This window comes from Ovis aries, chromosome 14 (assembly GCF_016772045.2).
Source record: "Ovis aries strain OAR_USU_Benz2616 breed Rambouillet chromosome 14, ARS-UI_Ramb_v3.0, whole genome shotgun sequence".
Classification (NCBI taxonomy): Eukaryota; Metazoa; Chordata; class Mammalia; order Artiodactyla; family Bovidae; genus Ovis; species Ovis aries.
In genome coordinates, this window is record NC_056067.1 from 10,727,287 (window position 1) to 10,753,380 (window position 26,094).

A 26,094-nucleotide genomic window follows, 5' to 3' on the forward strand; every position below is an offset into this window, starting at 1 on the left:
GTCTGTGTCGCCTTCTCCCTCATAAGGAATAACGTTGTTTTCTCTTGCAGAGCAGTACAAGCTGCTGAGCGACCACATCGAGCAGATGGCCACCGAGTAGGCCACAGGAGGTGGCCCGAGACACCCCCAGGAGGACTGCAGCTGGCTGTCACCCCCTCTGCATGAGATCGGCAGCACCTATGCCGCCCTAGAACTAGCGGTTAGAAGAATCTGGTTGCCCGTCCTCCCCGCCTCCCTCTGCCTGTGTCTGCTCCCCACCTGCGTGCCAAAGTGCCCCTGGGATTACACAGCTAAAATCGAGGTGACTATCCATACCCCCGAGTGGCAGGCCTGCGACCTGGGACTGAGGGGCCACAGAAGGAAGGATGCTGGGTCCCAGGCGGGCACGTGTCCATCACAGCCTCCTGCTGAGAAGATGGGGAGTGTGGGAAGGTAGGGAAGGACAGATGTGAGCTGGCACACGTCAGTCCCATGCCAGTGACATGGGGCAGTTGGGAGTGAGGATCTGGGCCCCTCCCTGCAGGGCGGGACTGGGTTCCTTCCACAGCCAAGCAGAGCGGAGGTGGCCTCTGAGTGTCAATCTGGGCTGGTACTGGGTCTCCTTTCTGTGTGACAGGAAGCTCCAGGAGGAGAGAGACACCCTCTGTTTCAGGGCAGTAGAGAGTCCGAGGCAGTGGATGGCTTTCTTGGCTGCAGAAGTCCCAGCCACAGTCAGGGGTGTGGGGTTCCAGGGACGTCACGGCTCCAAGTGGCTGTGTTGGACCCACGCGGCCCTCAGGTGTCTGTGTGAAGCATCTGAGATGTTCCTGGTCAGCTGACCGCTTGCTTCTGGGGCAGAGAGACTTCCACCACTCACTCCCTGGGGCCGTCTTCATCTGGCCATGATGAAGCCCAGAAAAGAGAATTTTCTTCAGTAGCTTCAAGACATCTGCCCTTTCTAAAAGCAAACAGTGCTGCTCTTTATTTTTAAAAGACAGAAAAATCTGTGTCAGTTACAGGCATCGTGGCCCAGGTGGCTTCTGGTGGGGACTATGCGATTCGCAGGGTCAGGCTCCGGGGCGCTGGCCTTGCGAGGCCGGCGGGGCTCTGTCCTTCCTGCCCTAGCCGTCCATCCCGTGTTCCCGCTCCACCTCCTGCAGTACAACAGACATGTCTGAGACTCCGCCCTGCAGGCGGCACTTCACAGGTTCCCTCATGGGGGATGCCTCCCTGGAACGTTCCAGAGAAGAGCGAGTGTTGGCTGAGCTGAGCAACGCACGTCCTGGTGATCATAAGAGAGGCGATGGGAAACACACGGGACTCGAGTGCACTGGTGTGAGATGTCATGCCGGGAGGCAGGGAGTGGGGGCTTGGGCTCCAGGATCCCCGCTGTGTTCATGATGGCAGGCACACCCGTGTGCGTGTGCGTGTGTGTGTATGTGTGTGTGTGTGTGTGTGTGTATGCTGGCAGTCTCTCTGGCCACATCTCTAAACAAAGCACAGTCATGTGGCTGGTTTGCCTGTCCTATGTGGGGGTAGGTCACGCCAGCTGGAAACCGGCCCAGTGATCGGATATGTCTCTCCTGAATGCAGTTCAGAGAAATAACATCCAGCTCACGAGTGTGCAGGCCCTCCTCCAGTGCCTCCTAGAGGCGATGCTGCTCCTCCTAAGATGTTCAGCAACCCCCTGATGCTCTGTGCTGCCCCCCATTGAAGTCAGGGCCATGCCCAGTGAGCAGCTTGTCTGAGGCCCTTGAAGGGCCATCTCTCCACTGCGTGTCATTGGCTTTCTTAGTTTTTTCTTAGTGGTTAGTTGAAATGCATTAACATTTTATTCTAAGGTGCCCAAAAGACTTATCCTTGTATATATATGATTTGTGTGGAAGTGTGATTCACTCTGATTTCTGGAGGAAGACAGTAGCTTCCGGGCCTTTCCAGGGGTGCTGGGGAGTGGAGGGGTCTTTCCCCCTGGGTGGGGCGGGAGGACCCACGCAAACCAGGAAGGAAATGCAGCTTTGACTTCTCTGGGCTTTTCCAAGCACTTTCACTTCAGGATGATCCTGAGACCTTTTTTTTTTTCCCCATATAGGTCTCTTGCAATAGCAGTTGAAGGTAGAAACAAGGGTGGCTTTGGGTCTTTTCCCCTCCCCTTCTTCATATATTAATAGATCTAACTCCTGAGAGAGTAAGTCTGACCCCAAAACTGCTGCCAAAACGCTGAGCCCCATGAGGGGACACCACCAGAGACCACGGGCCTCACGGAGTGGCCGACGTCGAGGTGACTGGGAGGCTGCTTTGCTGTCTCCTCTTGGTGACTGTCTTTGTCTGAGCATGTCACCTCAGGGTGTCTGGCCAGTATCACCCGGAGGAGGCACAGTGTCCCTAGCAGAAGCTGGCCGCTTGCCTCGCTCACACTTCCTCTCTGTGACTTGATCTTCCCTGTGAGGCCCGGGCAGAGCAGATAGCCCCAGGCGGGTGCTCAGAGGTGCCAGCGTGTGCAGAAGTCTCACCCACCGCATGCCTAGGAGGCTCTGCAGAAAGCGCTCTGCTGGCCCTTCCTGTACACTCAGGGACTTCCTGTAGACTTAGGCTCAGGGCAGGAAGCATCGGGTCGCATCCACAGGTGAGTTCCCCATCCCAGCATGTTCAGCGTTCTAAGCCGGAGCTTCAAAGGCCTGTGTTAGCAATGACATGGCGGGCCTCCTGCTGTCTGCCCTTCAGGGCTCTGTGAACGTAATGAGCCCAGACAGCTGATTCTCCCAAGCGAAAAGTACCCTGCTTTGCAAACAGGATGCTGTTGAGATGTGGCTTTGTGTGTCTTCAGCCTTTGTTAGACTTCTAACAATATTGATAGGTGTTTAAGCTGCTACAAGAGGGACATGCTAACATTCAGATTGTATCTGCTGTGTGTGCATGTTTAACCAAAGGCAGAAGAACCAAGTTGTGATACTATAATTTATTTGTACAGTGAAATGAAGTAGACCATGATTTTCCTATTGCCAAAAAAAAAAAAAAAACAGGCCAAGGAGCTCTTAATTTACCAAAAGGAGGACTAGAAAGAGAGTTCAATTTCTGAGATTTGTGCTCCAGTGAAACCTCGGAGGGTCAAGGTCACAGGTGAGCCCATGCTGGGTCAAGGATGGAGACCCAAGAATGGAGTTCACGCCGCCGCCTGACCTCTTTCCTCCTTCCCGGAGCCAGGGCTCACCTGTCCCTCCCCAGTTAGATGGTGACGTCCACTGCTGTGGAGAGAAGGTGGCAGCCTTGAGGTGTGTTTTTCTGCAGGCTGTTTTAAGTGGGTTAATTTATCACTCAGAGCACTGTATCCCAGCCTCCTGATGTGAGAAAAAGATGTGTTCACACCACAAAGGAGTCTGTCAGGGATTTTGTTGAACCCAGGTGACCACAACCAGAAGTCAGGGCCGCAGCTTTGAGCCTGACCTCCCTGGGTTTCACTGAGGCCTGACCGGTTGGCTTTTCAGTTAAGGAGCATCTGGCAGGCCCATGTGTGTGGTCAGATAAGCTGTGTGGCCAAATTACCTACAACTTGAGACAGCTGGGAAGCCAGGGGGCAGAGTCATTTACCAGAGGAGTGGGGACACTGGGAAGGAAGGGGCCGGGGAAGGGCCCTGCTGCAGCCTCGGGGGAGGCGGCAGCAGCTGGGCCATCCCAGGCTGGTCACCCCGCTGGCTACTCACTTCTTCAGCCAGGGACAGAGCTGCGGGTTTGGGGGTCCGCTGCCCCAGGGTTCTTCTTGTTCCCCCACTCACAGCCTTTTAATTCCCTTGAGCCGCGGCTCCTACCACTCAGAGGTCTCCCCCCATCTTCCTGTAAACTGTTTATTTCTTTTTATGACTGTCAAGGGTAAGAGCTGCTTGACAAGCTTTTGACTCTCCCCCCTCCCCACTTCCCCCTTCAGGGGAATGGTGTTGGCGACAGTTTCCCTAATTGGCTGGTGTGTGACGCTCAGACCTGGGCTGGAGCCCAGCCTTTCTCAAGCCACATGCCACGGTACCTCCCTGTGGCCACATGGCCAGGAGCAGGGCTGTGAGGGTTATCCAGATAGCAGACGGGGGGAGCATTTCCAGATGGTTCCCATCCAGGGGTACCCATCCAGGAGCATCAAGATGCTCCTCATGGCTCCCCAGGCCTGTTCTGCCACCATCTCTCTGCTGTCCCTCCCCAGGCAAGCGCCCCAGACACGGTCTGCCTTGTCCCTAGGTGGCCTGGCTCTGGCCTGTGTCCCCAAGTTAGCTGGTCAGTCTGAGCTTGAGATGAGCGGAGAGCTGGGGAGAGGACCCTCCCCTTGGCTGTGTCCCCAGGATTCAGGGGGGCCCTGTTCCTGCTGTAGAGTTCTCAGTCAGAACAGTCTGGGTTTGCTGTGTTCCCATCACTTCTCACAGGATCTCTGTGCAGGCGGGGATGACCTGCATCCTGACATGTCCTGCAGGGTCAGACCAGGGTGCTGTTTCCCGTCACCCTCCTGAGTGGTGTGCTGAGCTCAGAGGAGGGCTCCTGCTGGTGATGCCCCTTGCACCCTTAGGGGGGCTACATCTGTCCTCTCCTTGGTCCAGGATGATACGCTTATGGAAACAGTGCTCAGTGGGCTTTGTTCCAATGCATGGGCCCCACATGAGGGCCCTGGTCTGTCCCTGTGCTGGAGGCTTGCAGTCGCATGGACACCTTGAGAAGGACAGGCCAACTGAAGGAGATGCTCACACTCAGATGGCAGGCCCTTCCCCTTAAAATGTGTTGGTGAGAGAGCTTCGTGGCCCTAACCATGGCCTCTGGGCTGCAGGAGGGTCTCCCACGTGCTTTCCCTGTTTCTCTCCCACCCGTTAGTCTTGGACCCAAACATCCCATTGGCCACTTCCACACATTGCCCTTAGTGACCCAGGAATCAGGGTCAGTGATTCGAGTGTGTTGTATATATGGTTTCTCAGTCTTATATCCCATGAGATTATGTTCTACAAACTGTGTTTTCAGGTGGAGAAAGTTTAAGATTGAGCTCTCAAAACCGCACTAAAATCAAAGCTGTTTCCTGTGAAGAAAAAAAAAGTCCATATATTGCACCTCAGATTGTCGAAAGGTGGAAACTGAAATAAATTATCTCTAAAAAGGAAGTCAGTCTGTTGATGTTCAATTTTTGTGCTCACATACCCATGAGCACCTTTTACAAATGGAATTTGCAATCTTCTCACTGACAGCAGTGGCTTTTCAGCAGGAGCACTTTTCTGGGGTCAAATAGTCATTCTCCCCACTTAGGCCGAGCAGCTGAGTATTATGCAGATGTGTGTGTGTCTCGTGGGAAGGCTGATGGGCAGAAGCAGTGTCCACTGCGTTGCCATCGGGCATGTGTGAGTGCATAGAGGAGCCTTGGCCCCTGGGATGCCTCCACCCCCTTCCAGCTGGCATCCTGGCCTTGCCTTTGAGCCCCAGCTGCCTCACTATTTGTCTCTGGGGGCCGAAGGGCTGTGGGTGCCACTCCTGCCTGGCAGCAACAGGACACCTTCATGCCAGTTCTCACAGCTCGGTCAACAGGCATGTTTGGTGAAGTGGTCGACTTCCTCTCTTTCTGATTATAGGAGACCCTGAAAGTTATGCTCCTGCCCTTGCTCACCCCTCCTTCCACCTCCTGTGCCTAAAGGAGGGAAACTAGGAATTTTGCTGTCATAGGAGAGAGCCCATGAAGCTTGGCCAATGCCCAACTCTGGAATTAGGAACAATTGGTCTTTTCTGGGCATACTGGGACCAGACGGGGAGGGGAGAGGCCCCTTATGCCATCAACTTACCTTTAATGAGCTCACACCATGTGCCAGGTACCACCAGGCTCCAGGACCACAAGATGAACAAGCAAAGTCATTTTCCTTCAGGAACTCTCAGTGGGGTTGAGACAGCTGAGGTTAAAAAAGGTACGTGTGTGTGTGTGTACATGTGCACACACAGTATAAAAGTATGAGATAACATATAGTGTAAAATGTGATGTGAAATACAATTGATATTGTATAAATTATGTAGTATAGGAAATACAGAATGTTTTGGTTATTTTTGGAGTGAGTGTCCTTCCTGGTAGAATCAAGGTGGGCTTCCCCAAGGAGGTATCTTGAAGCTGGATTTTGGGTAATAAAAGTCACTAATTAAACTTTAATTGAAATATAGTTAATTTATGATGTGTTTAAGGCATATAGCAAGGTAAGTCAGTTTCATATGTATGTGTATAAAACAAGTTCATCTGTGTCATATTTTAGATCCCACATATGTGATATCATATATTTGTCTTTGTCTGACTTCACTTCACATAGTATGATAACTTCTAGCTCCATCCATATTGCCATATGAATGGCATTTCATTCCTTGTTATAGCTGAATAATATTCCACTGTGTAAAATGTGATGATACGTAATATATAATGCAATCGATGATATGTGTACTAATCTTTATCCATTTCTGTCGATGGACCTTTAGCGTGTTTCCTTGACTTGGCTATTGTGAACAGCCCTGCTGGATATAGGGATGCATGTCCCTTTTGTGTTTTCCGGCCATGCTGGGTCTCAGTTGCTGTGCGCAGCCTTTCTCTAATTGCAGTGAGGGGGGCTGCTCTTCACTGAGGTGTGTGGGCTTCTCACTGCAGTGGCTTCTCCTGCTGTGGAGTGTGGGTGCTAGAGCGCCAGCTCCGTAGTTGTGGAGCACAGGCTTAGTTGCTCCGTGGCGTCTGGAATATTCCAGACATTGAACCCACGTCTCTTGCATTGGCAGGTGGATTCTTAACCACTGTACCACCAGGGGGTCCCCACATATACCTTTTTGAATTATAGCTTTATAGTTTTGTCTGGGTATATGCCCAGGAGTGAGATTGCTGGATCTTATGGTAGCTCTACTTTTAATTTTGTTTTTTTTTTTTTTTGATGGAGCAAAGGTGTTTTAATCAACATGGTGTGGGCATATATACTGTCTTACAAGGTAGTTATTCTCAGCAAAGATAAAGATTAAAATTCCAGACTTACAAAACATAGGCAATCCATATTAAAGGGAAAGAGAGTTGTAAACAATCACTTTTACCCTATGGTTCACAAGAAGGAAGAGGGTACTTATCACTGTATAGAAAAACTAATGAAGGAAATGCCTGGATTCTTCAGCCCCTGGGAGAGGCTTGCCTCTCCTCTTAATTCCTGAGTATTCAGGAATTAATAAGGAGCAGAGAATTCCTGACAGATCCAAAACAGCACACAGGAAGCCTCCCGTTAAATGCTTCTTGACAATTCCCCCTATTTTATTATATTTGTAAAAAGGGTCTTGACCAAATGAGTTTGGTTAGTATTCAGTTCAGTTCAGTTCAGTCGCTCAGTCATGTCCGATTCTTTGCGACCCCATGAATTGCAGCACGCCAGGCCTCCCTGTTCGTCACCATCTCCCGGAGTTCACTCAGACTCATGTCCATCAAGTCCGTGATGCCATCCAGCCACCTCATCCTCGGTCGTCCCTTTCTCCTACTGCCCCAGTCCTTCCCAGCGTCAGAGTCTTTTCCAATGAGTCAACTCTTGCATGAGGTGGCCAAAGTCCTGGAGTTTCAGCTTCAGCATCATTCCCTCCAAAGAAATCCCAGGGTTGATCTCCTTCAGAATGGACTGGTTGGATCTCCTTGCAGTCCAGGGGACTCTCAAGAGTCTTCTCCAACACCACAGTTCAAAAGCATCAATTCTTCGGCGCTCAGCCTTTTTCACAGTCCAACTCTCACATCCATACATGACCACAGGTATGAACCAACCTTACAGAAAGGCGATGGTAAACAACAAATATAATTATCAAGACAATCACCAAAGTTACAGTTCCAGACCTGATACTGTGGGTAATACTTTGAAACTATCCTCGTGGGTCTAGCCCAGATAATTTGTTCAGCTAAAATTTCCAAATTAGGGGAAGAGGGCAGATTTTTAGAAGAAGTTTTAAAGATTTTCTTTTGCAGTAATTGTACAGAGAGGCATGATCATGTATATTTTGTAAATGAAATTTGATTTGTTCCCAGTTGTAGGCACTATGATTGAATTGAACAGGAATAACACAAAATTGAGTAGCTTAAAGAAATAGAGGAATTAATAATACAAGTATATGGTTTGCAATTAATACAAGTTACAGAACATAAAAGTCTTATTAAATAGTAAATTTTCTATGTGTGTAACAAAAGGAAGTGGGACACAGGCCTGTATAAAACATGGCTGATTATAGCGAAAGAAATAGTTACTATGACCACGACTGGTCCCTATGAAATGTCCGGTCCAAGTCCCAAGTTGTTCTGTGCTCTGGTGCTCGCAGCAAGTTTCCAAATAGCCCATTGTTGAGGCCCACTGTTTATCGAGGACGATCCTAGGACGAGGTGGGGCTAATCCACCGTCAAGCCTCTCAAGAAGTCCTTTGTCATAGTAATGTTCCATCGAGTGTCAGTGACCTTCCATACCACACACAGTGTTGTTAATATCATCTGAGCAGTCAGATAACCACATACCATGGGGTCCCCAATCAACAATTGTATGATTAGCCACAAACATTGATTTTCTTGATTTGGTTTGACATTTGTCCCAACAAACAGGAGTATAAGTAAAGTGTTTATAAGTAAACCCTTTGCATAATGTTCTTTGTTCTTTCCCTAACTTGTTCCCTAAAGTCTCAGTAGTATAAACATGGTTTACAGACAAAGAAAGGGCAGTAAATAATCTAAGCAATGTCTGAAAGTCTTCTTTTGGAGGCAGGACGAAAGCCCAGGTTTGTTGGCTGATGTTTATGCACAATTTTGCTGGGCCCATGCACAAGGGAAGGACTTCATAAAGAAATATTAGTTTTCTTTCCTGCCCAGGGTGTGAGGGCCCTTTCATGTACTAGGGAGAAAGCATATGTGTAGAGTCATTAGTTGAAATGATTGGTCCTATCTCTGTCCATTCGACCACCTGTAATAGAGGGGGTTGGGTATTAGTCTAAGCTGGAGCGGGGGAGGTACAGGCCAAAAGACTGAACATTGCCAGGAGAATGTATTCAGGACTCGGAGGCAATCCCTGTTGAGAGACCAAATTTTCAGCTCGATTAGTAAGGGTTTTTATTTGTCCCCAAGTGGGGAGATCATAGGGGTGATGCCACTGCGGGCGGTGCTTTCTGGAGATCTTTAGAGCAGACATAGCCTGTATTGGAATTTCTTCTTCCTGGGGTTCTTGTTTCATCTCCATTTTGAATGCTGGGGGCCGCCTTTGGTCGAATCGGCCTCAATAGGCCCTCGAGGTCACTCTGTCCGATCTGCCAAGTGTACCAGGCTCCTGTTCGGGCGCAACTTGTTGAGGTCCTTTAATGGACCTGGTGGTCCGGAGTCAATGATAAGAAAGTAAAGGAGAGAAAGAGGCTAATATTCCTTGGTTTATGCAGAAAGCCAATAAAGCCCCTGCATGGGGCTTGCTCTGTTCACAAAGACCTCAGGTGCCCTCTCGATGGGGTGAAGGTGCAGAGTGCCTTCTCAAGAGGGTCTTAGAAGCCCGCGGAGCAAAGTGAACTCAGAGAGCCTCTGCGCTCCAGGGGATCAGCCTGAAAGAGAGAGGGGGGAAGACAGAGAGAGAGACACGGGGACCAGAGCTCTGATGGAGCAAAGGTGTTTTAATCCTACTTTTAGTTTTATGAGGCACTCCAAACTGTTTGCCACAGTGGGTGCACCAGCTTACATTCCCACCCTTTTCTTCACACCCACGAGGAAGGTTTATTTTTCCCACTTTGCTGACGAGGTGCTTGTGGTGCCCCTATGGGGAATCAAATCAGCAGAGCCAAGCGTCTCTCCCAAGAGGCTGCAGGATATCCTCTCCCCAGCAGAGGTCTCCAGGAGGCAGTGGGAGGTGTGCTGAGCCCTGAGTGACCCAGTGCTCAGATGACCCCCCACACTATTAGGGTTCTTCTCCCCAAATGTGCATACCCAGAGGGCTCCTGCAGGTAGCCAGCAGAGTCTGTAGTCTCACCCTCTACTTTGGTGATATGTCCCTGGTCCCAAGGTTACACACCCCACAGCCACCCTCCCTCCCTTTGTCTTTAAAAACCGTTCTCTGAAAGCCATGGGGAGTTCAGGCCTTTTGAGCACCAGCTGCCCAGGACTCTGCCACGCACCTGCAATAAGCACTTCACTTCCTTCACCACAGCCTGGTGTCAGTAAAGTGACTTTACCACACACAGGCAAGTGAACCTGAGTTTGGTTCGGTAACACACCAAACTCTCAACATTAACACAGGCTTAAACACGCTGGAGCCCTGGTCATAAGACAGGAAATGAGACCCAGTATGAGTTAGGGTGAGAGGCACCCATGTTTACTGAGCACCTGCTGGGCACCTTGGTCCCCAGGGCAGCCTGTGAGCCAAGGGATATGATCCCTGTCGTACAGATGAGGAAACCGGGACTCAGAAAACATGTGATTTGCACACGGTAGAGCCTGTGAGGGTCCAGTGTGAGCCCCATCTCCCGACTGGGGAGTTCTTGTCCTATTGATGGAGCCTCTGTGTCTGTCCCCTGAGGTCCTCCACGGGGTCCTCCTCAGCAGAGTCATCCTCACTCACTGCTTCTTTTCTCTGGCTCTGTATGGTGCTCTGAGAACTCTAAATAAGAGTAGCAGTAATAATAAAATCATCATCATCACAGCAACAATAACAGTAATAATAATAATGGTGACAAGGATTATTTATTAAGTGCTTCAGGTAGATGGGTTCACCTAACACCACAACCCTCTGAGGGGTTACTATCATTAGCCCCACTTTGCAAGTGAGGAATCTAAGGCACAGAGAGGTTAAAGAGCTTTCCCAGGGTCACACAGCTTGGGAGCAGTGCGTTTGGACCCAGGCAGTCTGGCTTGGGACTGTACTTCCTCCACTGCCTTTGGAGAGAATTATTCAGAAAGCAGGAGACACTCCTCATCCCCACTTGTGGTTCCCTGAGTTTGCTTCAGGAGGGTCCAGGTCAGACTCAGGGCCACCCTCCCACCCCCACGAGCAGCACCTCCTTCTCAGACCTGAATTCTCAGCCGGCCTCTCGTCACTTCACCTTGTCACAGGTTTCACGCCCCACCCAGTACTCACCTGGGCAAGAGACCATGGGAGAGCTGGGGACAGGGTGGTGTCCATGAGTGCTGGCCGAGCATCGCAACGCCCATAAACTCTATGCATCTTGGCTCTAAAATCCTGTCAGGAGGGTTGGATCTGGTCAGGAAACAAAGTGGTGGGAGCAGGAAGGAAAGAAGGCAGAACCAAAAGGCTGGTGCAGAGGTCACTGCTAGGACGTCCGCCTGCACCAGGTCCATCAGAGCCATATGATCTGCAGCAGACTGACATTAGTGGGTACTGTCATCACATTTTACAGATGGGAAAACTGAGGCCCAGAGAGGCTAGGTAACAAGTCCATAGTCCCACAGGAAGATTAGAGGTCACACTCCCCCCATCACCAAAATAGAGATGAGTGAAGGCATCAGAGCCAGGCCAATCTTCACTGACCCTCCTATGATGGTTTTAAAGCTCATCCACAAATTCTTTGACTCCTCCCATCAGGAGCTGGACTACAATCTTCCTCCCCTTGAATACAGCCTTAGTGACACACTTCTAAGAAACAGAATGTGGCAGAGCTGTCATAAAAGTCGACACAGTATCCACTTGGCTCTGTCTCTGATGCTCACCCTTGGATCAGCCGCCATGATGTGAGGAAGCCTATGCCCTATGGAGGGGCCATGGGCAGTTATTTGGTCACAGACCTCACTGCAGACCACACAGGGTGGGCCTTGTGGGGGTTCAGCTCATGCACTTTTCCAAGGCTCCCAGCTCAGAAGGACTCCTCTATCTTGGAAGTCTTAATAATTACTGAACAAAGGGCCAGTGTCTTCATTTTGCCCTGAACTTTGTGAATCATGTCCTGGACCCAGATGACAGCCATACATGAGCCAGAAAGCCTTTGAAACCACTCCAGCCCCAGCTACAGAGTGGCTGAAAGACCCAAGTGATGACGACCCAGCTGAACCCGCCAACCCTAGAACCACAGAAGATAATCAAGGAAGACAATCGCTGTGCTGCTTTGACCACAAGGCATGGCACGGGACGTTGTAGAGAACTCAGAAGGCTAATGTTAGATCTTAATCAGATCAGATAAGGACCATAAGCTCTTAGTCTACATGCAAAGTACAGCAGGCATCAGCCTGGAGATGCTTTTTGCTGTTGTTGATTCATTTGTTTTTAAGCACCCAGGTGATGGTGATACTCACGAATAGTCCATAAAGATTGTGTTGGGGAAATTTTCCACCTCTGGTTCTGTGCCCAGGGGCAGATATTTAAAAGAGTTCATTAAAACCAGCCTTCAAAGTTTGAGAAATTACAAAATGTTGCCAACAAAAACTGATTCTATCAAGACAAAACCAACTACTCGGCCACAAAAGAACTAAATAATGCCATTTGCAGCAACATGGATGCAACTAGAGATTATCATACCAAGTGAAGTAAACCAGACAGAGAAAGACAAATACCATGTGATATCATTTATATGCGGGACCTAAAATACGGCACAAATGAACCTATCCATAAAACAGAAACAGACTCACAGACAGAGATCAGACTGGTTGCCAAGGGAGAGTGAGATGGGGGAGGGATGAATTGGGAGTTTGGGGTTAGCAGAGGCAAATTATTATATATAGCATAGATAAACAACAAGGTCCTACTGATAGCACTGGGAACTGTATCCAATCTCCTGGGATAAACCAAAATGGAAAAGAATATTTAAAAAAAAATTATGTGTGTGTAAATCTGAGTCACTTTGTTGTACAGCAGAGATTGGCACAACATTGTAAATCAACTATACTTCAATAAAAAAATACAAAAACACCCCCAAATTCAGCCCCACCCCATAAATAGGAGATGGGGTGTCTGTGACCCACCTCCAGATCTTTCTCCAGGTCATAGCTCTCCAGAGTCTGGAAGGCACTGGAATACACCTCCACTGCTTTGGCATGGAAGACCATCTCAATGGTCACAAAGTCTGAAAAAATTTTCTGTGGGGAGAGAAACCCAGATCATGTAAGTAATGCTGTCAGAAGGGCTGTTCTGGGCTCACCTCAGATGTGGACCAACCAGGGGGCAAGTCCTCAGTGGGGAATTTCAATATATTATTTCTAATTATTTTTGTTTGAACCATTAATGCATTCCCATGGTTCAAAAATTGCACAGGGGTTGTTCCAGAAATGTGTGAGGTCTTGTGAACTTTCTGAAGGGTGTCATTTTCTCAGCTCTCGTCCAGCTGGGCTTCCTCACTCAGCCCTTGTTTCTCTCACTCCAAGGACTGGTGTTTGCAAATTGACAGCTACAAACTTGCAGCCTCTGTCGCCCACAGACTGGAAGTGGGCCTTACAGGATGGGAAGGGGGCGCTGCTGGTAAGACAATGCCAGGTCCACTGGCCCCACAACCTGATGGACCAGTTTGTCAAAATGTCATTAGTGATAAAGAGTTTTGCTTCTCTAGGTCAGATGGTTCGGCTTGGCTCAGTAAACTCTCACAGAGCTCCTGCTGCGTGGCTGGCTCCGGTGGGGGCTCTGTGCAAGGCCCAGATAAGCTCCTACTATGCGTCATGTCCAGCACAGTCTCTTATTGTGTCTCAGGCCCCAGTGGGGGTTTCTGCTGTACCGTGAACCCAGCACAAGCAGCTACTGTGCACCAGACCTGAGGGGAGGCACCTACTGTGTGTCAGGCCTCTCCTACGTGCTGTGTGCAGTACAAGTTCCCACTGTGAGGGAAGCATCATCAGGACACATGCTTGGTGTTGGAGCAGGAGCTCCGCAGTTCTGGAGCTCGCCTTTTCCGGTCACACGGGAAGCACCTGGGGTAGGCAGACCAGAGAAAGTCGCAAAGCCACCTGGGAGAAGGCGGCGGGCCAGCGGGGGCCGCAAAGCCACCTGGGAGAAGAAAGGCCTGAGGAGGCAAAGCGCGGGCTGGAAATCCCTGCTTCCCGCCTCCTTCCCTCGTGCCCTGCCGGAGGCAGTGCTGGCGGTCAGGCGAGGCCTCCTCCTGCCCCTCACTGGCGCTTGGCCCCGAGGGAATGACGTTCCCTCTCAAACCTCAGTTTCTTCGTCAGCACACGAGGGACAGGAGTGGTCCCAGTCACAGAGACCTGTGAGAGGTTCAGCCAGGGCCGCGGCCCTCGACCTGTGGCGCCTCGTCGACGCCGGCCTCACCTGGGGGCCGGTCAGGGATGCAGATTCCCGGTCCACCCGGGCCCACTGGCTGCCACTCCGAGGCGGGCCCGTCGGCAGCGTTTTAAGGAGCCCTCCAGGGGATTTCTGACGCCCGCTCGGGTAAGCGAACCCCTCTGCTTGGGAGCGGGGCTTCTGTTCTTTTCTCGGCGTCGGAGTTCATTTGTAAATATTTCATTAGAAGTGTGACTTAAAACCCACAGAACGGTATCGATTATTTCCAGTTCTGGTTTTGATCTCTTTGAAAATTTGTTGGTTCGGGGAAGTGTCTCTTACAGACGGAATCCCCCAGATGTGAAGGACGCCCGCGGCGCCCCGCGTGCCTCCGCAGGCCTCTGACCGTGGAGCATCGTGTGCGCATGCGCTGGCCGCGGCGCATCGGGTGTTGAATAGAGGCTGCCGGCGGTTGTAGGTTCTGCCTGCAACGTGCGTGCTTGAGCCGTCATTATTAGTGTTTCACTCGCTTCATTCGTTCGTTCTTTCATTCATTTCCCAAACGTTAACTGAGTACTCACCGAGTGCCCTGCCTTGGAGCTCGTGCCCGGGACCCAGGAGGGGCCGTGGCAGGCAGGGCCCCTGCCTGTATGGGAGGCAGGCATGGAACGGCAAGTTCTCCCAGACTCTCCACCACCCCATCAAGGGCTCCGCATGATCTGTCTCCCCCAAGGTGTCAGCCCTGTCAGGACAGGGCCTCTCTTGGCTGGCTGTGGTGTCCCCAGCCTCAAGCGTAGTGCCTGCACATAGTCAGTGCGTATTCAACGTGGGTTAGATTCACCAGTGAATTAAAGATACAATGAACGCACTCTCAGGGATAACTGTGCTGCGCACCACCACCACCCCCCCACCCCCCGCCCCCGCCCCGTCCCGCCGGTCCCCGCCGCCAAGCCAGGGTGGGATCGGGGTGTGTTAACAGTTGATTGGACCAAGTCTAGGGGGCAGGTGAATTTCTCTGAAGGACAAGGAGGTGTGGATTCAATGCAGAGTAATGCCAGAGCTCCTCGGTGGAGGACAAAGCCTGTGCAAAGGCCCTGAGTTATGAAAGGCCTTGGTGCAGGCAAGCTTGGAGTGGTGTGTCCAAGAAGAGGCTGGAGGGCTGGACTGGGGTTTTTAGGACCTTGGGAGGATTTCGGCTTTTCTTTTTGGAACAAGGGAAGCATAGAACGTGTTAAACCCACACCAGTGACAAATCAGAGCTGCCTTTTGTGAGATTCCTGGGGCTGCAATTTGGAAAATGGATTAAAGGAGGGGTCAAGAGTGGGTGCAGGGCCCTCTGTGACCATCTTGCCCTTAAAGACCCTGACTCCCTGGGGGCTCTGGTAAGAGCTGGGGTGCTGGGCCTTTCTGGGTGGGGTCTGGGTGGAAGGAGGAAGGCTATGTGTGATTGGGGCTTCATGGAGGAAAGGAGGCAGTCAGGGTGAGCCCTGAGGGTCCTGTGTGGAAAAGCAGGGGCCTGGGAGAGACAGACTGCCCAATTTTCCTGGCAGGCAGGGAGCCAGCCGGGTGTGAGAGTCAGGGCTGCCAGTGCTGGCTTCCGGGCAGACAGCTGTGCAGGACAGCTGCCCAAGCAGCCGGCCTCTTACCGCCCACGGCAGGATGAAGCCAGGATTTACTGTTCTGGGAGTCAGGGCCCTGAGAATTGGGCAGGCACAAGGTCACACACACACTGTCACAGGGAACACATGTGTACTCACACAAGTGCAAACACAAATACACAGGCATACATGAGCAAACACACCAAATTTCACACACGAGACAGCTCAGAGTACTTCTGACTGGGGACCAACCACCCCTACCTGAATGTCCTTCAGCTTTTGCTTCTGGAAGGTGTCCACTGTCTCCTCCAGCTGGTGGGAGGTGCGGCTGGCATCCACTGAGGCCCTGTGCACGCTGGTCTCTGCCTGGCTCCAGAGATAGAAAGTGTCATGGGGACTCCATTCTGAATCATTTTCTGTTCCTTTGCCCTACTTTTGGGCCAGCTGTCCTGTGTAATAGGCACCTCTTGCCAATTGGGTCATCGAAGGAATGGCCAAGTAGGACCACAGCAAAAGGGGCAGCTGCCACTTCGACAGACCCTCTTAGTTGTGTGACCTCAGTCAAGTGGCTTAACCTCTCAGAGTCTCAGTGTACTTGCCTGCAAACATGGGTCAGTAATAAGGCTTGCTTTGGAGGATTGTTCCAAGAATGAAAGAGTGGGCACAGCTGAGCTATTACTCTGACTATAATCTGTTAGGTACTCCACTGCTGCTGCTGCTGCTAGGTCACTTCAGTCGTGTCCGACTCTGTGCAACCCCATAGATGGCAGCCCACCAGGCTCCCCCGTCCTTGGGATTCTCCAGACAAGAACACTGGAGTGGGTTGCCATTTCCTTCTCCAGTGCATGAAAGTGAAAAGTGAAAGGGAAGTCTCTCAGTTGTGTCCGACTCTTAGTGACCCCATGGACTGCAGCCCACCAGGCTCCTCCATCCATGGGATTTTCCAGGCAAGAGTACTGGAGTGGGGTGCCATCGCCTTTTCCGTAGGTACTCCACATTTGCTGATAATTAATTCCTACATGTGGAACAATTGTAGTTGATTACTTTATTGGTTGCTTTGATTTAATCTCTATGGCCTGACTCCATGGCAGGCCTGGCACGTGAAGGAGCACACAGAGCTGAGTTGGGGTTGGCCCCTTAGCTCTCTGTGACCTTGGGCAAGTCACCTTTCTCAATTTCCTCATCTACAAGTGCCTGCCTTCTACAAGCAGTAAGTAGGTAACCCCAACAAGGAAGCAGGCTGTGGTGAGGAGTGACTCCTCTAGTTGCCTGAGTAGCATTGCTGATGGGACAGAACCCAGGTCTCCCAAGTCCCAACCAATGGCTTTCCCAACACCTCTGACCCTCCCATCCTGAGCCCAGGGCCCTGCGCACACCTGCCTGGGTAGAGCTCACCTTGCCATTTTGTGTGTCTATTCATTACCTGCATGTGAGCTTGCCTTCCTCACCCAGATTTGTGACGCTTACCTGAGACTAAGAACGGTTTTGTTAGGGATCCAGGTTAACCAGCATCCCCTAGGGTGGCCCACGCAGCCCCCACCCAGAGGGTGCAGTGACACGCTGCCCCGGCCCCCCGCCCCCAGCCTCTGCCCTGGGAGGGATACGATGGTCTGTCTATCCGAAGGGGATTTCTGCCTCAGCTTCTCCAGTTTCTCCAGTTGTTTGATTTCATCGTTCCGGATACTTTTGAATTTCTTGATCTCAGCCTAAGGAAGGAGGAGGGTGGTTTCTTGAGGTCCCAGCCCAGCCAGTGTCTCCCTCCCTGTGGCCCACCTCGCAGCGCCATGCCCTTGCTCACCCGGGTCTGCTTTATTTGCATCCCATAGAACTTCAGGGGGTTGACGACCTTGGTCTCCAGCCTCTCTACCTGGGGGCACATAAACACACACACAGTCAGAACAGGTGGAGCCAGAGAGATGTTGAGAGGCTGTGCTGTCCCTGGCCTGCAGTTATAGTGCTCCAACTGCATACCCAGGACTGTACATTGGGCCATCCCTCAGCCTTGGGGTTGCGAGCACCAGCCTGGGCTCAGGGCTCTGCCTCCCAAGAGCACAGTCACACATTTACTCTCGATGAGCCCCGTTTTCTGGCCTGTAAAATGGGTATAAGGAGTGTACCTGCCCAGGGTTTCTTAGCAACTGGGTGGGACCCAGTGCATTTTATTTCTCCAGACTGCCTTAAGTCGTCACCAGGGAGGCTGACAGATTCACCTGGAACACGAACTAGCAGAGAATCCAGAGTGGACCACGCTGTGAAGCCCCAGGGACTGGCAGGGTAGGTGAGGGGGACACTTCACGCCCCTGGGTCAGTGTCTGTGTGCAAGCCCAACGCTAGACACTTAAATAAACATTATCGGTAATAGTAACAGTCCAGTTAAAGCTGCTGTGGATTAAGTGCTTACCCTGTGGATGTCACACTAAGCAGGCGTAGGGGTTCCTCCAAGGGCTTTTCTTATAACCCTGATCACCAGCCACCCCCTCTCCAGAGGTTCTGACTCAGCAGGTCCAGGGCATGGCCCCCAAATCTGCCTTTCTAATAAGATCTGAGTCTGGCTTGACAGATGGGCTAGGGGAGCTGGAATCCCTACCCAACCCCTTCCTCCTCTTCTGTCAAGGCTTGTGGCTCTTCTAAATGCAAATCTTAAAAAAATAATAATAATTTTCCCAAATGCCAAAAGGGAAAGGAACATATTCCCCTCCTTTTGTGTACAGCATTTCTTTGGAAAAACTTGGCAGTTATAGATCCTTTCTCTGTCCCTTTGAGGTAGGTATAAACCTCTTAAAAGCTAAAGAAGCCTCTGGCTGGTTTTACAACCAGGCCAGGCCAGTCATCTCTGAACTGTAAACATCAGGAGGACAGTGTCTCCAGGAAGTTTCCCTGGCACCTGGCTCCAGGCTGTACCTACCTGCTTGTTAGAAAGAGGTTTTAGTTTTTCTCTGGATAAAGATGATTGGCCAGCCCCGTTGGCCCCTTAATCACCAGGTGGAACTAGGAAGTCCTCTGTGACAGAGGCTCTGTCCCTTCCCTGTTCTCAGGGCATCCCCTCCCTGTGGACAGTCATCTCCTATCTCCAGAGAGTGCGCTTGGTGGGGAGTGAGGATTCTCTGTTTTTGCCATCTGATCACCTGCGACATGCATTTCTTCTGGTTTAATGCTTATTCGATAGAAAAGCTGTTTCAGTCTTTTCTACCATAGCAGAGGGGATTTTGGGGGGCTGGCTGGAGATTATTAGTTTTATTTTATTTCATTTTACTTTTAATCCCAAACTCCTGCTACTGCTGCTGCTAAGTCACTTCAGTCGTGTCCGTGTCACAGCCCACCAGGCTCCCCCGTCCCTGGGATTCTCCAGGCAAGAGTACTGGAGTGGGGTGACATTGCCTTCTCCACCCAAACTCCTAGTCTATCCCTAAACACTGATTTACAATATTGTTAATTTTTGCTGTACAGCAGAGTGATTCAGTTACACATTCTTTTCCATTGTGGTTTGTCATAAGATATTGAGTATAGTTCCTTGTGTTCTACAGTAGGACCGTGTTGTTTATCTATCCTATATGTAATAGTTTGCCTCTGCTGATCCCAAATTCCCAATCCATGCCTCTCCCACGTCTTCCCCTTGGCAACCACAAGTCTGTCCTCTGTATCTGTGAGTCTGTTTCTTTTTCGTAGATATTTATTTGTGTCATATATTAGATTCCACATATAAGTGATATCTTATGACGCTTATCTTTATCTTTCTGATTTCACTTAGTATGATAATCTCTAGGTCCATCCATGTTATTGCAGATGGCATTATTGGTGTTTTTAATGGATGAGTAGTGTTCCGTTGTATATACACCACGTGGAGTTTCCATTTTTAATTCTTACCCTGACTCCCTGCATCTTTCTTGTCTTGCACAAGCCTCCAGGCTCTCAGTTCTATAAACTAAGATTTGACCCTGGCTCCTCTGGGGATGTCTTTGCTGGAGATGCATCCACTAACTGTGGACCCCATCAGGCTGCACCAACCCTCAGGCTGCCCCCCCACCCTGGGCAGTGGGTCCTCCAGAGCTGCCTGCTCACCTCAGCTTGCCTGTAATCTTGCACTTTGGCCAAGTCCTCAGCAAAGTTCCTCAGGGTGGCCCGCATCTCTGGGTTCTCTGTATTGGCGAAGCTGATGAGCTGTTTGACCAGCTGGTCGGCCTTGTCACGCAGCCGGGCTGTCTTGCGGGTGTAGGCGGCCAGCAGTGAGCAGAACTGGCCAAAGGACTTCTCGGCATTGGTCACTGTGTCCTCCATCACCCGCACCTGGCTGTCCCTGGGGAGGCAGGGGCCTGAGGGGCCGTGCTGGGCAGTGACACCCAGCCAGGTCACTCAGTGACACAGGGATTGCCCACCCACTGCTCGCCTCCTCAGGCCCAGGCGCCTGCTCCCCAAGATAATACCCGCAGTCTCTGGGTCAGGCCAGCAAGGCAGATGCCAGAGGCCAGAGGGGTCATGGGACTGGTCAGTGGCCAGGCAGGCATGCAAGGTGGGTTTGTCTCCTAACTTGGCCTTTCGCACTGTGAGAGCCTTTAGAGGGGCTTTATCTTCCCGGTAGAGTTGGTCTGTATTCCAGCCATCCTGAGGGGCAGTGGCCTCTTTTCTATGAAATTCCCTGATTCCTTTTCCTGGGCTGTTGAAATTCTCTGCCTTCTCTGCATCATAAAGCTTTTATTTTTGGAATTAATAAACTTTTTTTGGGGGGGAAATAGTTTTAGGTTTACAGAAAAACAGTGGAAAGTACAGAGTGTTCCCACAAACCGTTCCCTCACAAGTGGTTTCCCCTATTATTAACAGCCTTCCTTTCTGCAGGACCTTTGTTACAAAAGATGAACCCATGGTGATACATTCTTATTAACTAAAGGCCCTTATTTACATGAAGGTTCCCTCTTGGTGTGGTACATGTCATAGGTTTTGACAAATGCTCAATGCCCTGTCTCCAACTATCACAGCATCATAGAGAAGTTTCACTGCCCTGAAGACCCTGTGCTCTGCCCTTGGGTCCCTCCTGCCTCTCCCAGCCCTGGACCTTGTTTGTCCTTGTGGTGCACCATTTTTCAGCACTTATCACTTCCTGTTGTGCAGAGGAGTGGGGAGCGAGGGCTTGCTGACTCATGTTTTGTGTGCTGCTAGCCGGCAGCCTGCCCGTCAGAGGTGTTCCACGAAGAAGTACGGAGTGAGTGAGGACCTGCTGGATTTTGTCTTCCTGAGACAGCTGAGTGGCACAGCCTCAGACACTCGCCTCACTCTCATCCCACTGTACCCTCTCCTCATCCCTCATCCCAGGTGGTTGCTGCCCTAGCCGCCTCTGTTTGACCAAACCTCCCAGCCGTGCATTCTTCTAATCGTATCTCTAAGGCTGGAAGCTGGGAGGAGGGCTTTTTATCCTCCTCAGAAACCCTAATTGGTGCAGTGCCCATCGTGTGCATGACCCTGCAAGCAAGGTAAATGGAGGCCAGCGAGGTGAAGCACCTTGCTCCAGGTCACACAGCCAGCTGCATTCTCTGTCCCTCTAGGTGGAGTCCTTCGACCCCCTCGATCAGAATCACCTAGGGCACAAGTTAAGCCTGCAGAATCCCAGCCCACCCTCCTGTGAGTGGGGCCCAGGGGTTCCATTTGTAAATAAACACATCAGGTGGTCCAGAGTTTGCAATCCCCAGAGGATCCAGGTGTGGAAACAGCTGGCTAAGGGACAGGCAGGTTGAGAAAACAGTGATCGAATCAGGCTGCAGGCAGTGGGGTTGGGAACAGTTCCACAGAAGGGATGATGCCTGGTGGGATTTTGAAGCATGAAGGGGTTTCCTAGGTAGAGATGAGCTAGAGAAGTTGGAGGGGACCGTGTAAATTTAGCTACTCCAGGTCTGTGGGCAAAAATGCTGGAGAAGTAGATGGAGGCCAAAGTCTGGAAGCCTCCATGGTCCCTTGACCTTGAGGTGTGTGTGGTGCGGGCAGGAGAGCATCCTTACCACCACCCCCTCAGCAGTCCTGGCAGCCTCATCTGTCTCAGTTAATCTGGCCCTAAGAACCTGGTTGCCCCCCTCCCTCTCAGCTGGGGCCAGCATGGAGCTGCTTACCTGGAGAGAATGATGTTCATAGTGATCAGAGGCAGCAGCTGTCCTGGTCTTGGGGAATAAGGGCAGGGCCCCAGGGGTCCCCCAGGCCTGGGAGAAGTTGCACAGGGCTGGGCGCAGCTGTGTGGTCCTGGCTCAGGGGACGCTGCCACTTGGTTGCTGGGCAACGTGGCTGCCCACAGTAACCCTGGGAGGAGCCTCTGCTGGTCACCAGGGCAACCTCTCCTGGGGCCAGCCTCCCCAGGCGGGGTTAGGAGGCCTCACCCTGCCATGCACTGGTCCAGGTAGGGTCCCAGAGAGGCCCCTGCTCTGGTGAAGACAGAGGTTCTTATGGACCTGGCAGTGTGAGGGCTCCCCGAGAGGTGCAGGGACTGGGTTTAGGGCTGCTGGCCTGGGATGCAGCCCTGGGCCTAGCTGTGTTCATGGGTCCTGTTGCTGGGACTCCTCCCATGAGAAGGCCGCCCGCCCTCCCCAGGCTCCTGAGAGACCTGGCTACTCAGGAGAGGTGTGTGAAAAAGCACAGAGGGAATGTGGGGGTCCTGAGGACTTGTTGCTGAATGGAGGGGAGGTATAAATATGTCTTAAATATGTTAACCCTCATTTTTGCTGCTTGTTTCCCCCTTGTTATCAACTTACTTTTTAGTTTTATAAGAACTTACTTTTACTGTTAGGAAAGTAAGAAAACAAAGATAACACAAAAAGAAACGGATACAGCAGCACATCAAACTGTACTGAGTAGAATACATTTTGCTAATTGTTAGATTTGTGCATTTCAGTACATCTACATTTTACCCAAAGAATTATGAAGCTAACCACCACAACAATGATAGGAGATTGGATGGGAAGAGGCGAAAAGCAGAAAAGCAGAATGTTGGTAACTGTTACCATGGGGGACCCACTGCCCAAGTCTTCACTTGTATATGCCCGGAGGTCTTCATAATGAAGAGCGATCTTTTTAAAAAATGTATGTGAAAGTAAGCACTTTATTTTTATTGAAACAGATTTACAATGGTATGCTAGTTTCTGGTGTATTACAGAGTGATTCAGCTTTCAGTTCAGTTGCTTAGTTGTGTCTGACTCTTGGCGATCCCATGGACTGCAGCACGCCAGGCTTCCCTGTCCATCACCAACTCCTGGAGCTTACTGAAACTCATGTCCATCGAGTCAGTGATGCCATCCAACCGTTTCATCCTCTGTGGTCCCCTTCTCCCACCTTCAATCTTTCCCAGCATCAGGGTCTTTTCTGATGAGTCAGTTCTTCGCATCAATTGGCCAAAGTATTGGAGTTTCAGCTTTAGCATCAGTCCTTCCAATGAACATTCAGGACTGATTTCCTTTAGGATGGACTGGTTGGATCTCCTTGCAGTCCAGGAGACTCTCAAGAGTCTTCTTCAACACCACAGTTCAAAAGCCATCAATTCTTTGGTGCTCAGAAATAAAGTGATGTATATATGTTAATCCCAAACTCCTAATTTACCCCTCCCCTCTTTTCCCTTTCAGTAACCATAAGTTCGTTTTCTATGCCTATGACTGTTTCTGTTTTGTGAATAAGTTCCTTTGTGCCATATTTTAGATTTCACATAGTATTTGTCTTTCTCTGTCTGATTTACTTCACTTAGTATGATGGTCTTTAGATCCATTCATGTTGCTGCAAGTGGCATTATTTCATTCCTTTTTATGGCTGAGTAATATTCCTGTGTGTGTGTGTGTGTGTGTGTGTGTGTGTGTGTGCGCGCGCGTGCGCGCGCCACATCATCCTTATCCATTCATCTGTTGATGGACACTAATGTTGCTTCCATGTCTTGGTTATTGTTAATAGTGCTGCTGTGAGCACTGTGGTGCATGTGTTTGAATCGTAGTTTTAAAGCAAGGACTTTAGAGTCAGCTAAACACAGATTCAGATCCCAGCCCCCAGCCCTGCTGTGTGACCTGGGGCAAGTCACCTGACCTCACTCGGCAGCAGTCTTCTCCCCTGTAAAATTGGATCACGGCCCTCTTTCCTTGCCTTGTTATTAGGAGAACTAAGTCCCTGGTGCAACAGTAAAGGGACAGGGCAGGGCAGCCCCCAGGGCAATTCTGAGACTGCCAGCCCTTGGTAGCGACAGCGCTACTATGGCTGGTCCTGTGCTGGTACCTGCCCTCCCCTGCATCTCTGTATGGTTCCTTTATCACTCCAGCTGTCTCTCTTCATGGGAGCCGAGGGCTCCCCACGGGTCCTGAGTGATGCATTCACGTACCTCGGCTTATTCCTGTCTGGAGCATGTCACCTCCTCGACTTCCCCAGGTGGTGCCTCTGACCAGCGCCCTGAGGCTCTGCTGGTCACTGTGCGAGTCTTGCCTGTATGATGCCTGGATGTATGTGGGGGTCACATCCTTCTTGTGCTGACACGCTGTCGGCTCCATCTCTTGTGGGGGCTGCATGGTACTGAATAATGTCCCCCCAAATGCACATCCACCCAGAACCTCAGAGAGTGACCTTATTAGGAAGAAGGGTCTTTGCAGCTGTTGTTAGCTGAGTAAGCCCTCCTGGAGCAAAGCAAGATGCCTGTGGTCCCATGACTGGGGTCTTAGAAGAAGAGGAAGCAGAAGCACACACAGGGAAGACAGCCGTGCGACAGCGGGCCGAGCCTGGAGGGGGGTGGCCACGAGCCAGGCCTGGCATCCCTTGCTCCCGCACGTTTAGAGAAGAGCTTCATTTCCACCCCTGGGCCTCGTTCTCTCCCTGGCGCACGCTGTCTCTCCCCTCCCCCTCCCTCCTTCCTTCCCGCTGCTCGTCCGTTTCCAGCTTCATGAACAACTCATGGAAGTGATTCCTGTCACAACGATAACAGCAATACCTGTGGGGCAGCCCTGGGCCTGTCCTACTCTGATTGACTCACACACTCAAAAGGGTGGGTTTTTGTTCTTTTTGTTTTTTAAAGTGGGAGTTGGGAATCAGCAGGACAACATAATTGAGGCATGACATTTCACTTTTAAATACAGCCTTTTCAGTTCGCTGACTGCGATGGCCAGGCTTCTGTGTCTTCTTGACCGGGCCCTAGTGTCCTGTGGTTTCCTCTAGCACACATGCATGGGTTGCTGGGAAGGCCTTGGCATATGTGGTGGGCATCACAGTCCTTAAGTAAATGACCTGACCCTAAGTGATTGAGGGGCGGAGGGGAGGCTTCACCCAGTCACTGGATGATCCTAAGAGCTAAAGTGAGCTTTCTTGCAAATGGAGAAATCTGCCTCAAACCGGCAGTATTAGCTTCTGCCTGAGTTTCCAACCTGCCCTGTGGTTTTCAGACTTGCCAGCCCCCACATCATGTGAACCAGTTCCTGAAAATAAATCTCCTCATCTATTCGATTGATTCTGTTTCTGTGGAGCCCCCAGCTCTCTTAGGACCAGGAGAGCAGGACCGGCTACAAAGCCATTTCCGGTTTCTGGGGCTCCTGGAAGATGGGGGGATGTTTTCAGCAACACCACCAGAGGGCAGCAGAGACCCCCTAGTGAGGAATTCCCATGTGGCGGGCAGAGCGGGCTGTGACCTCAGGCAATGCAGCAGAGGAAGCACATGCCTTCACGCAGGATGGGAGAAGGAGCCGCGGGTCAGAGAGAAAGGGCAGCGGGTCATCTATGAACTTTAAGAGCTTTAAAGAACGGAAACTGCCTTCTAGAAAGGGCCAAACAGAGACATCTGGTGGCCAGAGAAAAGCCAAGAGACTGGGCGGCAGAGGCTGGGGCACAGACTCCTTCATTGCCTTTGGCTGCAGGGGCAAGCATATCCGTGTCCTTGAGAACAATGGCACAAACCCTGTGTGCCCCTCGTTTAGAGCCCACGACCCTCTCAGTCTCTCTGCTGTAAACTGTTTTTTCCTCAGCCGTATGAGAGCCGGTTCTAGACATCCTGACCCTTTGCCCCCAAATGCAGTGTGCACCTCCAGAGAGCAAATACATCGTCTTGCGAGAGCTCATGTGACCTTCACACCCAGGAAAGTGGGATGCGGCGCTGGCATCCAACACTCTGCATCATCATGTTTCCCCAGCTGTCCCACCAAAGCACTGGTGGCTGGTTTTCCTGCTGATTCGGGGTGTGTTGCAATTCCTGCTGAGTCTGTTTGCTCTCATTGAGTTGAGAATGGCACCCCAGGCGTTTTCCTTTTAGGATATGGACTTTCTGTTTGTAGCAGAAATAATTCCTGATGTACAAAAATAGTACAAGAATTCCTTCACCTAATTTCTCCAGTCGTTAACATTTTACTGAGTTTGCCTTTTCATTCTCT

General features: G+C 51.0%; 2 protein-coding genes across 6 annotated transcripts in view; one reads left to right on the top strand and one right to left on the bottom strand.

Annotated features, from left to right (window-relative positions):
- The window catches only part of KIAA0513 (KIAA0513 ortholog), a 55,245-nt gene extending 46,654 nt beyond the window's left edge, over window positions 1–8,591 (top strand). For 4 of the 5 annotated variants that reach the window (XM_060397891.1, XM_060397892.1, XM_027977693.3 and 1 more), the window contains one exon: window positions 51–8,591. In XM_060397891.1, coding sequence (XP_060253874.1) covers window positions 51–100 — 50 coding nt within the window. In that variant the 3' untranslated portion in view covers window positions 101–8,591. The remainder of the gene's footprint in view (window positions 1–50) is intronic. The other variant, XR_009596153.1, reaches the window with a different exon arrangement.
- On the bottom strand, window positions 7,221–21,985 carry CIBAR2 (CBY1 interacting BAR domain containing 2). The gene is made up of 9 exons (XM_060397893.1): window positions 21,835–21,985; window positions 19,802–20,036; window positions 17,541–17,609; window positions 17,347–17,448; window positions 17,079–17,080; window positions 16,004–16,112; window positions 12,902–13,015; window positions 11,067–11,168; window positions 7,221–10,589 (listed from the first exon to the last, which is right to left on the bottom strand). Exons 1-9 carry the CDS (start codon window positions 21,852–21,854, stop codon window positions 10,476–10,478), a joined length of 867 nt encoding a protein of 288 aa, XP_060253876.1. The 5' UTR covers window positions 21,855–21,985; the 3' UTR covers window positions 7,221–10,475.
- Between the last annotated feature and the right edge of the window lie 4,109 nt (window positions 21,986–26,094).

Coding starts and splice junctions, on each gene's coding strand:
- CIBAR2 (XM_060397893.1), bottom strand. CDS start 21,854: ATGAACATCATTCTCTCCAG. Junction 20,037..21,834: donor ATGAACATCATTCTCTCCAG/GTAAGCAGCTCC, acceptor CTGCCTCCCCAG/GGACAGCCAGGTGCGGGTGA. Junction 17,449..17,540: donor TGCAAATAAAGCAGACCCGG/GTGAGCAAGGGC, acceptor CTCCTTCCTTAG/GCTGAGATCAAGAAATTCAA.